Here is a 13,743-nt window from a genome sequence, read left to right as displayed (position 1 = left end):
GGAAGGAAAAAATGAAGTAACTTCACTTCATGAAATGCATTTGCAGGACTAGCTTGACCAAGAAGAAAATCCCATGGATTCATTGCTGGCAACTTGATGTTTTGGTTTAAAACTGAGGTTTAAAAAATAAACCCAACTGGTGTGTGTGTTAATTGGCTTCTTCAGTTTTGGTTTGCCCATAGGATCTCTTTTTTTCCTCCTGGGAATCATTTCCAGCAGTGATATTTATCCTCCCCTATCTGCTCTGAGAGCAAAGATGTTCTTCAGATGATGGCAGATCTTCCTAAGCTAATTCCAGGTTTCTAAAGTCAGGAGAATGAGTACAGTTCTATTTTGGTTTTGGATTAGGCATTATTTGCTCTGAATTATGTGCCCTAGAAACACATCTAAAGAATTCAAGGATTAGTTTAGAAACTTTGAAGCTAATCCCATTGCTGAGAGCCAGAGGAAGAGGTCACAGATGTCTGGGTTGGTTGATTTATGGGAATGTGAAATAATCACATGAAGGAATGGTTTATTTTTTTAAAAAAAAGAACCATAGAATCCTAGAAACATTAAGGTTGGAAAGGACCTCTTAAAATCATTAAATCCAACCATCAACTCAACACTGTGAGCCAACTAAACCATGTCCTCAAGTGCTACATCCACACCTTTTTTGGGACACATATATCCAGGGGTGGTGATTCCACAGCCTCCCTGGGCATCATTGTCCTGAAGCCATCAAAACAAGTTCATCCTCCTGTATGAGCAGGATACTAAGGACTTTGGCCAACTTAGGTGGTCCTTTGCTCCTCAGCCCCCAAAGTACAGCCACCAACACTGAAGCTGAACATACATGAAGGGTTTGGCCAGGTATTTGGGGTCGGTACTGGGACCGGTGTTGTTCAGTATCTTCATCAACGACTTGGATGAGGGTATAGAATGTACCCTCAGCAAGTTTGCTGATGACACTAAGCTGGGAGGAGTGGCTGACACACCAGAAGGCTGTGCTGCCATTCAGAGAGACTTAGACAGGCTGGAGAGTTGGGCAGGGAGAAACATGATGAAATTCAACAAGGGGAAGTGTAGAGTTTTGCATTTGGGGAAGAACAACACGATGGCCCAGTATAGGTTGGGGGCTGACCTGCTGGAGAGCAGTGTAGGTGAAAGAGACCTGGGGGTCCTGGTTGACAAGAAGATGACCATGAGCCAGCAATGTGCCCTTGTGGCCAAGAAGGCCAATGGCATCCTGGGGTGCATTAGAAAGGGGGTGGTTAGTAGGTCAAGAGAGGTTCTCCTCCCCCTCTATTCTGCATTGGTGAGGCCGCACCTGGAGTATTGTGTCCAGTTCTGGGCCCCTCAGTTCAAGAAGGACAGGGAAGTGCTTGAAAGAGTCCAGTGCAGAGCTACTAAGATGATTAAGGGAGTGGAACATCTCCCTTATGAGGAAAGGCTGAGGGAGCTGGGTCTCTTTAGTTTGGAGAAAAGGAGACTGAGGGGTGACCTCATCAATGTTTTCAAATATGTAAGGGGTGAGTGTCAGGGAGATGGAGTTAGGCTCTTCTCAGTGGTGACCAGTGATAGGACAAGGGGTAATGGGTGTAAATTGGAGCATAGGAGGTTCAAGTTGAATATCCAGAAAAATTTTTTTACTGTAAGGGTGACAGAGCCCTGGAACAGGCTGCCCAGGGGGGTCGTGGAGTCTCCTTCACTGGAGACATTCAAAACCCACCTGGACACGTTCCTATGCGAGGTTCTCTAGGTGGCCCTGCTCTGGCAGGGGGGTTGGACTAGATGATCTTTTGAGGTCCCTTCCAACCCCTAGGATTCTAGGATTCTATGATTCTATGATTCTATGATTTACCATCCTAAAGAGCTAAAGACTCTTCAGTCTTGTTTCCTTTCTTTTATAAACCAGCAATTAGTTAGTGATTCCATGGCAGGGCAGGAGAGATGCTCTGTAAGAACCTTTCATGTGTATAAAATCAGCTGCATCAGCTGAACTCAACAAACCCCATCTGTGCTTTTCAGCATGATGTAAATAATTCAAAAGCATCACAAACAAAAGGATTTTGAGGTGAATCACCCAGGTCACTGGGTTCCCATCAGTCCCATTCTTGACTTCATACTCAGGTGAGTTAAGATTGGGTAGATCAGCTTTGGTCTGTTCTTTGATCTCATCTGAGCATCATCCTCTGCTCTGGGAGGATCTCAGTGCCCAAACTGATGAGAATTAAGATGATGGGCAGAGGATCTGTGTTTTGGGTAAATCAGCTTATGTATGCTTAGCCTGGAATTGGCTCCTGGAAGCTAAGCTATGCTAACCTCCTGTTATTATTTATCAACCTATTGGCCAGATGATAGAATCAGCTTCTGATAAATATTAATTCTTCTCCCTGGTCTTCAAGCTCAGCTTTAAAAAGACAAAAGCACTTTGCCAGCTTTGCACTGAACAGATTTCCCCTCACCTGTCATCCATTTATTTCTCTCATCCCTGGGTAACTTCCTTTTCTCAGCCTCCTCTTGCTAATCAAAAGCACATTTATAACAGCAGGGGCAGATGCAGTTCTGAAAGGAAAATGAAGAGCCTAAATAAAATTAAAAAATCACAGAACAAGAGGCTCATCCCACTCCCTCTTTCATATTCCATTATTTGATAGCATCAGAAGACGAGTCCATCAGAGCTGCTTGGGCAAAGGCAAACAGGAGTGTGTCTGATCAATATTTATTAATCCTTTCAAAACCAAGGGAGGCAAAGTTGAGCAGACTTCATAATGGAGTGAATAATTACCCATGCAAATAGGGTTTGGCCAAAGGCAATGCCATGCCAAAGCAGCAGGTTTTTAATTGCACACAATTAAAAATTCATACTTTTTGCTCTCTCGTACTGTCTCACTTGCTCTCTTTTTTTTTATTATTTTGTAGGAAATTTTTAATTAAAAAAAAAATTAATCTGATTCTGAAAAGAGTGACAGATGAGTCCTGTGTTTATTAGGTACAGAATTCTTCAGGAAATGAAGATTTGGGGCAGGCTGTAAAGGAATTGCAGCTATGAGGACACTGGGTAAAGATGAGCTGAACTTTTCCCAGCATCAATCTGGAGAAGGAGAAGCTTCTGTTCCTGCTCCTTCTTCTTTTAAGGTTTTTTTGTCACCTTGGGAAGGCCACAAGTCCTCTGCCTTAGACTTGCCATCTCTCTGAGATATCTCCCTGTCCTGGTTTGGGCCAGGATAAAGGTGATTTTCTGTCTTGTACTTTTGCTTTTAGCTCAGTCTCTTGTAAGTAGTTGCACTTGCTGAAATTAACAGCAAGTTTCTCAGACAGTGTGTGCTTCTAGGACTGATAACACTTGATGTTTAGAGTTACTGCTAGGGACTGGTGTGCAGAGCCAAGGACACTGCTCAGCTCTGAGGAAAACATTTTACCATCCAGGAGGAGTAAAGGGGTCCCACCTGATCTCCTTTTATGATCAGGTGACCCGTCTGGTGGATGAGGGGAAGGCTGTGGATGTGGTCTACCTGGATTTCAGCAAAGCCTTTGACACCGTCCCCCATAGCATTCTCCTGAAAAAGCTGTCAGCCCACAGCTTGGACAGGAGCACCCTGTGCTGGGTTAGGAACTGGCTGGAGGGCCGGGCCCAGAGAGTGGTGCTGAACGGGGCTGCATCCAGTTGGCGGCCGGTCACTAGTGGTGTCCCCCAGGGATCAGTGTTGGGCCCAGTTCTGTTCAATATCTTTATCGACGACTTAGACGAAGGGATTGAGTCCATCATCAGCAAATTCACAGATGACACCAAGCTGGGAGGAAGTGTGGATCAACTGGAAGGCAGGAGGGCTCTGCAGAGGGACCTGGACAGACTGGAGAGTTGGGCTGATTCCAACGGGATGAGGTTCAACATTCCAAGTGCCGGGTCCTGCACTTTGGCCACAACAACCCCATGCAGCGCTACAGGCTGGGGACAGAGTGGCTGGAGAGCAGCCAGGCAGAAAGGGACCTGGGAGTCTGGATTGACAAGAAACTGAACATGAGCCAGCAGTGTGCCCAGGTGGCCAAGAAGGCCAATGGCATCCTGGGCTGTATCAGAAACAGCGTCACCAGCAGGTCCAGGGAGCTGATTCTTCCTCTGTACTCAGCGCTGGTTAGGCCACACCTCGAGTCCTGTGTCCAGTTCTGGGCCCCTCAGTTTAAGAAGGATGTAGAGGTCCTGGAACAGGTCCAAAGGAGGGCAACCAGGCTGGTGAAGGGACTCGAGCACAGGCCCTATGAGGAGAGGCTGAGAGAGCTGGGGCTGTTCAGCCTGAAGAAGAGGAGGCTCAGGGGAGACCTCATTGCTGCCTACAACTACCTGAAAGGAGGCTGTAGCGAGGTGGGAACTGGACTCTTTTCACAGACAACTTTCAACAAGACAAGAGGACACAGTCTTAAGTTGTGCCAGGGGAGGTTTAGGTTAGATATTAGGAAGAATTTCTTCACGGAGAGGGTGATTAGGCTATGGAATGGACTGCCCGGTGAGGTGGTAGATTCTCTGTCCCTGGAGACATTTAAAAACAGACTGGATGTGGCACTCAGTGCCATGGTCTAGCAACTGCTGCGGTGGGTCAAGGGTTGGACTTGATGATCTCTGAGGTCCCTTCCAACCCGGCTAATTCTATGATTCTATGATTCTATGAGCCCTCCTTTGGGGAGGAACAGACAAGATAGATGCCAAAATTGACCAAACAGAGGATTCCATCCCATACACCTCATCCTCAGTATAAATTTGAGGCATCACGAGGGCCCAGCCAGACTTCTGGATTTCCTGCTTTCCTTCCTTCACCCAGCATCTTGGAAGGATCCCGTCCCTTCCTCTGCCTTTGCTCCTGATCCATCCCAGCCTGAATCTGTGTGTTCCTGCCTCCAGCTCCCAACTGCTCCTGACCCCAGGATTCCAGCCTGGACTTTCCCAGGGCTGCCCTGCAGCCTCAGTGGGGATGGGAGAGTTCTTGGGGGAAAGGAGGGAGGAATGTGGTTTCCATTTTCCTGTATATTTGTATACATTTAGTAATTTTTCCTATTTCTCATTCCTGTTCCATTAAAGCTGTGTAGTTTAGTTCCCAACCCATCAGTCTCTCTCCCTTATTCTCTCTCCCTTCTTTATCAGGGAGGAGAGAGAGATGAATAGAGAGCATCTGTTACTCGGTTTAATTGCCAGGCCAGTGTTAAACCCTGACACTCCCCCTCCGCGTTACCCTCTCTCTTACTTTGTTGAAAACCCAGCCAGGAGTAAAAATCTCATTTCACATCTGCTCAGCTGAAATTCCCTGAAGGTGATGAATGTTTCCTAAATTTTAAGTGTTTACTATGGCAACCTTATTGGTTTCTGTTTTTTTTTCCCTGCATTTGAGATATTGCCAATGCTCTCAAAGTTAACTTTATATTAGTTTTCTGACTGTGTTTTGAAGCATCTTGATAAATACCTAAATCTTATAAAACACGAAAGCTAACAGGAGCTGCTGGGCACTCAGTAAATCAGCCACATCTTGTGGTGCTGGAAGGATCCTGGAAAGCCAACTGGTCAGTAGCTGCCACTGAAATTTGGGATCTTAATTTCTTCAAGGTCCCAGATCCAACTAATTAATTGTGCCAAATTCAAGCATAAAACATTACAGGGCTAATTAGAGCTAAAGGAGCTAAAATGAAAACTCAGGGAACCCCTCCTTAAATTTGTCAGTAACTAAATATCCCCTTGACTGCTTTAGCAGGAGAACAAGCCAGGTTTTTCTGGCTTGGAGAGGATTTAGAATAATCCCATTGTCAGCAAGGAAGATAATTCTGAGCTGCTTCTGTGTCTTTGTCACCTGCCACTGCATTGCTGCCTGTGGGACTGCATGGGGTCTGTTATTTTGGGGTTTTATCTGCCAGAAAAGCCAAGATTTAATGAAAACCCATCAGCCTAGCTGGAGGTGGATTGGACACACAGAACTTACCAGGATGTGCTCCTTGGTTTTCTGCATCAGGAGGCTCTCAGGGAGTTTTCCATCCATGTTCTTGTGCAGTGTTGGAATTATCACAACTTAAACTCCTAAATCTGTTCCCATCCTCTAGAGATGAGGTTTGGTTTGGTATTCCCCTCCCCAAACCCACTGCCAGTTAGGTTGGTGCCAAATTTCAAGCATGGGAGCAAATTCTCAGGTCACAGGGGTGAGTTCCCAGGTCACAGGAGAGAATCCCCAGGTCACAAGAGAGAATCCCCAAGTCACAGGAGTGAGTTCCCAGGTCACAGGAGAGAATTCCCAGGTTACAGGGGGTGAATTCCCAGGTCACAGGAGAGAATTCCCACATCACAGGAGAGAATTCCCAGGTCACAGGGGGTGAATTCCCAGGTCACAGGAGTGAATTCCCAGGTCACAGGAGTGAGTTCCCAGGTCAAAGGAGTGAATTCCCAGGTCACAGGGGGTGAATTCCCAGGTCACAGGAGCAGGTGATGTCTTGAAGGAGAAAGAGGAGAGAAAAACTGTAGGGCTCTGAACCCCACTTAGCAGAGGGGAGACCTGAGACCCTCCACAATGTGGCTTTGCAGGAGCTGGGGACAGTCACTGCTGCAGTGATTTGCAGTCTGGTAGCATCTTGGATGCTCTGCAAAGGCCCAGCTAAGCCAGAGCTGAGAGCCTGCAAGGAAAAGAACAAGAGAAATTTAATAATGAAGCTTTGCCATGTTTGCCCTGATTGCTGTTTTAATGGATTCAAAGGGAGAAAGAGAGGGGGGAGAGGTGAAAACGTTTCCTAGAGGTGATAACGTTTCCTAGAGCCCCAGCTCTTGGGTTTTAAATAATTTATTCCCCCAGGAATTAAGCGTTAGACTGCAGCCTGTTCTGCAGAAGTCTAGAGGAGTCATGCAGGGATCTCCTTTACAGCTGCTCTGCCAGGTTTCTGCCTTGCTTTGCTCTTAAGCCAATAAAGTGCTGGGCATTTGGCTGAGCCAAGTCCTCAGTGCTTCACAGGCAGGCAGGGATCTTGTCACCTCTTCCTTGAGCTTTTCAGATCCTTGTCTCTTTACAAGGGTTTATAGTGTCTTTATGAAGCAGAGAAGCATTTGGAAGGGACCTCTAAAGGTCATCCAGTCCAACCCCTGCAGTCAGCAGGGAGACCCCCAACCAGATCAGGATGCTCAGAGCCTCCTCAAGCCTCACCTTGAATATCTCCAGGGCTGAGGCCTCAACCACCTCCCTGGGCAACCTGGTTTTGTTCCCCCACCCTCATGGTAAAGAACTTGTTCCTAACATCCACTCTAAATCTGCTCTTCTCTAATTTAAACCCATTTAGACTGCAGCCTGCCCTTGTCCTCCTGCAGGAGTGTGGAGGACTCATGCAGGGATCTCCTTTACAGCTGCTCTGCCAGGTTTCTGCCTTGCTTTGCTCTCGAGCCAAAAAAGTGTTGGCCTTTTGGCTGAGCCAAGTCCTCAGTGCTTCACAGGCAGGCAGGGATCTTGTCACCTCTTCCTTGAGCTTTTCAGATCCTTATCTCTTTACAAGGGTTTATAGTGTCTTTATGAAGCAGAGAAGCATTTGGAAGGGACCTCTAAAGGTCACCCAGTCCAACCCCTGCAGTCAGCAGGGAGACCCCCAACCAGATCAGGATGCTCAGAGCCTCCTCAATCCTTGGATATCTCCAGGGATGAGGCCTCAACCACCTCCCTGGGCAACCTGGTTTTGTTCCCCCACCCTCATGGTAAAGAACTTGTTCCTGACATCCACTCTAAATCTGCTCTGCTCTAATTTAAACCCATTTCCCCTCATCCTATCCCTCCAGGCCCTTGCACACAGTCCCTCTCCACCCTTCCTGTAGCCCCTTCAGACACCACAAGGTCACTCTTAGGTCTCCCAGGAGCCTTCTCCAGGCTGAACAACCCCAGCTCCCTCCTGGCTTTGTATGAGAAGCTGTTCCAGCTCCCTGAGCATTTTCCTGGTCCTCCTCTGGACCCACTCCATCAGCTCCATGTCCTTTCCTGAATTATCAGAGCTGGAAGGGACCTCCAGAGCTCACCCAGTCCAACTCTCCCACTAAAGCAGCAGCACCCAGAGAACATTGCCCAGGACTGCATCCAGTCTCTCTCCACCTTTCCTGTAGCCCCTTCAGGCACCAGAAGGTCACTGGAATCAGCAACAACAAAAAACAACAACAAAAAAAGCAGTGAATGGATGGGAAGTACCCCTTTTTCTAGAGGAGTTGGTCAACTTTGTAGCTTCAGGCTGAGGAGCTGGGATTGTTGAGACTCCAGGGGGACCTTAGAGCTGCCCCCCAATCCCTGAAGGGAACCTCCAGGAAGGCTGCAGAGGGACTTTTCAGAAGAGTGTCCAGTGCTAGGAGAAGGGGAAATGGTTTGAAAGTGCAGGAGAAGAGGTTCAGCCTGGAGCTTAGGAAGAAGTTCTTCAGGAGGAGGGTGCTGAGACTCTGGAACAGATTGCCACAACAGAGAAGTTGTGGCTGCCCCCTCCCTGGAGGTGTTCAAGGCCAGGTTGGATGAGGCTTGGAGCAAGCTGGGCTGGATGAGAGGTGTCCCTGGGCATGGAGCTTGGAGGAGATGAGCTCTGAACTCCCTTCCCACCTCAGCCCTCTAGGAACATCCTACAATTCATAGAATCATAGAATTAGCCAGGTTGGAAGGGACCTCAGAGATCATCTAGTCCAACCCTTGACCCACCGGAGCAGTTGCTAGACCATGGCACTGAGTGCCACATCCAGTCTGTTTTTAAATGTCTCCAGGGACGGAGAATCTACCACCTCACCGGGCAGTCCATTCCATAGCCTAATCACCCTCTCCGTGAAGAAATTCTTTCTAATATCTAACCTAAACCTCCCCTGGCACAACTTAAGACTGTGTCCTCTTGTCTTGTTGAAGGTCATCTGTGAAAAGAGTCCAGTTCCCACCTCGCTACAGCCTCCTTTCAGGTAGTTGTAGGCAGCAATGAGGTCTCCCCTGAGCCTCCTCTTCTTCAGGCTGAACAGCCCCAGCTCTCTCAGCCTCTCCTCATAGGGCCTGTGCTCGAGTCCCTTCACCAGCCTGGTTGCCCTCCTTTGGACCTGTTCCAGGACCTCTACATCCTTCTTAAACTGAGGGGCCCAGAACTGGACACAGTACTCGAGGTGTGGCCTAACCAGTGCTGAGTACAGGGGAAGAATCACCTCCCTGGACCTGCTGGTGACGCTGTTCCTGATACAGCCCAGGATGCCATTGGCCTTCTTGGCCACCTGGGCACACTGCTGGCTCATGTTCAGTTTCTTGTCGATGCAGACTCCCAGGTCCCTTTCTGCCTGGCTGCTCTCCAGCCACTCTGTCCCCAGCCTGCAGCGCTGCTACAAACCTTTCAACTTGGCAAGAATTCAAGACCTTTCTTTATCTTTCCAAACACTGCTGTGTTCCACAGAACTGTGACTAAACCTACACCGCATGACTGCTGAGAGGACTCAATCAACCCTCAAGCTTCTATTTTGGAGTTTCAAATGAACTTTAAGTTACAGCTCATGGGGCAAGATGAGATTTAGGGAGATTGAGGTTGGACAGTAGGAAGAAATTCTCTAATTTGAGGGTGCTGAGACTCTGGAACAAGTTTCCCAGAGAAGTTGTGGCTGCCCCCTCCCTGGAGGTGTTCAAGGCCAGGTTGGATGAGCCTTGGAGCAACCTGGGCTGGATGAGAGGTGTCCCTGCCCATGGAGCTTGGAGGAGATGAGCTCTGAGCTCCCTTCCAACCTAAACCATTCTATGAAACAGTGACAGCTCAGCTGATGGTGACTCCTAAGAAGGGAACCCTCAGTTCTGCTGTGTTTCTGCTAATAATGTGAGATTTGCTTCTCTGGGCATCTACATCCCCCCTTGGCATCTCCTGATGTTCACCAGGAATATATTTATGCTCACAGTACTGCTGAATAAAAGGTAACATTTGATGGTATTCTACAGAAATAAAGACCTGGGGCACCAAGTTGACCAAAATGAGTAATTTTTGTTTGCTTGCTTTTCAGGCAGTATTATGAGATGCTCTACAACACAGCAGATGAGCTCTTAAACCTGGTGGTGGATCAAGGGGTGAAGTACACAGAGCTGGAATACATCTATGCCCTGAACTTACTGCACAGAAGCCAAACAGGGGTGGGAGACCAAACCACCCAGAACATGAGGTTGCAGAGGCTGAAGGAGATCATTTGTGAGCAGGCAGCTATCAAGCAGGCCACCAAGGACAAGAAAATCACCACTGTGTAATCTGCTCTGTCCCTTTCATTAAGGGAGCAGCAGAGGCTGTCAGGTTGCAGGTCCCAAACCTCTGCATTTCTTGTAATCATCAAAAGCAAAAAGCTCACATCTTTTTGGGTGGCATTGTGCTAGGGAAATGGCATTTGGGGTTTGGGTTTTGGGGTTGTTTTGTTGGGGTGGGGGATTGATGTGTAATCACTTAATGCTTCCTTCAAGTGTTCTCCCAAGTATTCCCTGCAGGAAGAGGCATCTTGGGGGAGATTCCTGGGGGAGCTTTGGTTTTGCTGCTGCTGCTGCTTTGTCATGGGATGCAAAGGGAAAGGATGTAGACAAGATGTAGCACTTGGGGTGGGTCAGAGCCTTCAGGGAAGTTCAGAGCATGCTGAATTAAACAGCACCATGACAGGGAAGCACAAACCTCTTGGCCACATCTGGGATCTTGATGGTTTTGAAGCCATTCCAACTGGGTTGCTGCATGGAGCCTGTTTCAGCTCTTCCCCATGGCAGCTGTAGATGCATTAAGTTTTCTGCTGTTTCCACAGCAAAGAGATCTTGATGTTTATTCCTTCCCATAGCCAGAAGCCAAGTCTCATCATGGAAGGTAGCTTGGGACCATTTGTTTCCACTTCTCCTTTCTTTTTCATTATCCCAGAGCCATATGGCATCAGTTTCTGCAGCACTGGATGATGGGGGATGGAGGAGAAAAATTGCCAAGATGAGGTAGCAGCAAAACTTAACTCTCTTTTTTTTTTTCTTCTTTTTTCCTGAAAATATCTTTTGGAATCTCCTCAAAGATATTTTGTACTCATCATTTGATGTCCTGGGAGCACACACAAGCTTCTGGAGCTCAGCACTAATGATCAGCAAGGGCAGGAGGAAGGTAGATCCCAATTTTACAGTCTGAGGTGCACCCAAGTCCCCATTTCTGGTGACATCTCTAATTTCTGCCCACCTAAAGCCACCTGGTAAAAGGTTCTTCATTCATGGAGGCTGAGGAGTTCATACCACCCCTCCAAGCCAAGAAAAACACCCTGCACTGGTATTTGTCAAGCAGATTGTCAACCCAGGTGGGTTCCACATGCTGAGATGGGTTCTCTCTGAGCTCTGTAACTGCTTGTGTGTCAGTCTTGAAACTGCAAAATTAAAGGATGCTTAAAGACCTCAAAGGCTCTGGTGATTTGTCTGGGTTTTGTTTTGTGGGTTTTTTTTAAGAAATGTTATTTTTCTGGTGTTTAAAAAGATCCTCTTCCAGATCTTCCATGTATTGTCCTCCAAGATTACAGCAGTGTGGTCTTCTGAATTCAGTCCAAGATTGGACAAGAAGGTTCCCAGCATCCCTGTTAAAAGTTGAACCCAATAATTTGTTAGGAATCTTCTTCTGGTTTCTATTCTCATTTTATTTCTGAACCCATTTTTTCCAGAGTGGCCCTTCCCTAAAAGAGTTTCCTCTTTTCCTTGATGAATTTGCAGGAGGGAGGGTGGAAAACACCCCCCTGGTAACACAGATGATGATGTTGGGGTCTTTCTGGGGTCCCACAGGTACTCACCTGCTCAGATATCAAGATGTGCTGCAGTTTGGATGTTGGAAAGCCAGACTTTGAAGGAAGGAAAAGAAGTTGTTTGGTACATGTGTGTCAGGGTTTAACACTGCCCTGGCAATTAAACTGAATGCCAGATGCTGTCTATTAATCCCCCTCCCCTCCCTGATAAAGAAAGGAGAGAGAATAAGGGAGAGAGACTGATGGGTTGGGAACTAAACTACACAGCTTTAATGGAACAGGAATGAGAAATAGGAAAAATGACTCAATCTATACAAATCTACAGGAAAATGGATCCCAGGTTCCTCCCCCCTTTCCCCCAAGAACTCTCCCATCCCCACTGAGGCTGCAGGGCAGCCCTGGGAAAGTCCAGGCTGGAATCCTGGGGTCAGGAGCAGTTGGGAGCTGGAGGCAGGAACACACAGATTCAGGCTGGGAGGAATCAGGAGCAGAGGCAGAGGAAGGGATGGAATCCTCCCAGGATGCTGAAGCAAAGAGGGAGAGGGGAAGAAGGGGAAGCAGGAAGGGGTTTGAGCCTGGGGATCCCTCCAGTTTCTCCTGAGGATGAGGTGTATGGGATGGAATCCTCTGTTTGGTCAATTCTGGTCATTTCTCTTGTCTGTTCCTCCCCACAGGAGGGTTTCAGGTGGGACCTCTTGACTCCTTTTCTCCTTTTGGAGGGCCAAATGTTGCTCAGAGCTGAGCAGTGTCCTTGGCTCTGCAGCCCATTCTCCAGCAGTAACTCTAACCATGGAGTGGGATCAGTCCCAGCAGCAGACACTGCCTGAGAAACTTGCTGTGAATTTCAGCAAGTGCAGCTCCTGACAAGAGACTGAGCTGAAAGCAAAAGTCCAAGACAGAAAATCCCCTTTCTCCTGGCCCAAAGCAGGACAATGTGAGACTGATTTCACACCCTTCAGAAGTGATGTGTGAGGAGCTCTGAATTCAGGCTGGGCTGAATTATCAGACTATAGATAGATAGTCAGTCCCCCAGGGCTATCATGGTGTGGATTTCCCCAGCCTCATAATCAGAGCATGATTTGGGTTGAACCTCTCAAGGTCACCCAGTCCAACCCCCTGCAGCAATTAGGGACACCCTCACTTAGATCAGGATGCTCAGAGCCTCCTCAAGCCTCACCTTGAACATCTCCAGGTGATATTCTCACCTCCCTGGGCAACCTGGTCCATTTTCCCACTCCCTTCATGGTAAGGAGCTTTTAAAATCTGCCACAGATGTGATGAGTGTGGTCATTCAGAGACAGTGCCAGCTGGAAAGGTTGGGTGAGGAGTCATTCCACTGAGATTCTCTCTTTTTTTGCCTTTTATTGGCTCTGGTTTTATTTTATTAGCATGAGTCAGAATTGCAAATTTCTTTCTGAGTGTGGTAGAGAGCACTCAAGGAGAGGCCACTCAGACAGGGAGCAAGGGAAAGCTGCCAAGAGGAAATTGAGCAGTGCTGTAATGTTGATTCTATTGCTCTTAGACAAGTGGGGAGCTTTTTTTTTGGGGGGGAAAGAGGAAAGAAAATCATTTTACAGATCTGAGACATGGAGAAGTCACACAGCTGGGCACTCACTGCCCAATTGGGCTGTGATTCCTATGGAGGAACCATCCTGTGAGACCCAAACCCTGCCCATCACTGCAGAGCTTGGCCCCAAAGCTGACTGCTCTCTAATTTCAAGAATTTATTACCCAAGGATTCATCCTCCCACATTTTTAAGTACCCAGTGACCCACATCCATTTTATCACAGCAATACCCTGAGCCTCAGGCAAAGCCAGCTGTCCTCTGCTCTGGAAGTGCAGAGTGGGGAATGTTCTGCCCTGGAGAGTTTGGGCTCCAAGCAGGCCTGAGAGATGAGAAACTCAAAAAGAAACTGAGATGCAGAGAAGTCAAATGTTGCCCTCCAGGCCATGGCCCCTGGTGTACTAACCCTGCTCTCTCATTATTGGGTAAAAGCTGTAAAATCCAAGCTGGAGCTGCCTGTGCCCTGCAGTTCAT

The 13,743-nt window shown here is 47.7% G+C and overlaps 1 protein-coding gene across 2 annotated transcripts in view; it reads left to right on the top strand.

Annotated features, from left to right (window-relative positions):
* Positions 1 to 11,364, top strand: part of EXOC4 (exocyst complex component 4) — a 445,477-nt gene extending 434,113 nt beyond the window's left edge. For both annotated transcript variants that reach the window (XM_030457542.1, XM_030457550.1), the window contains one exon: positions 9,977 to 11,364. In XM_030457542.1, coding sequence (XP_030313402.1) covers positions 9,977 to 10,214 — 238 coding nt within the window. In that variant the 3' untranslated portion in view covers positions 10,215 to 11,364. The remainder of the gene's footprint in view (positions 1 to 9,976) is intronic.
* The last annotated feature ends 2,379 nt before the right edge of the window (positions 11,365 to 13,743 follow it).

The sequence above is a fragment of the Calypte anna genome, chromosome 1, assembly GCF_003957555.1.
Source record: "Calypte anna isolate BGI_N300 chromosome 1, bCalAnn1_v1.p, whole genome shotgun sequence".
Lineage (NCBI taxonomy): Eukaryota > Metazoa > Chordata > Aves > Apodiformes > Trochilidae > Calypte > Calypte anna.
Note: the sequence above shows the minus strand (reverse complement) of the source record. Positions and strands in the feature narration are given on the sequence as shown.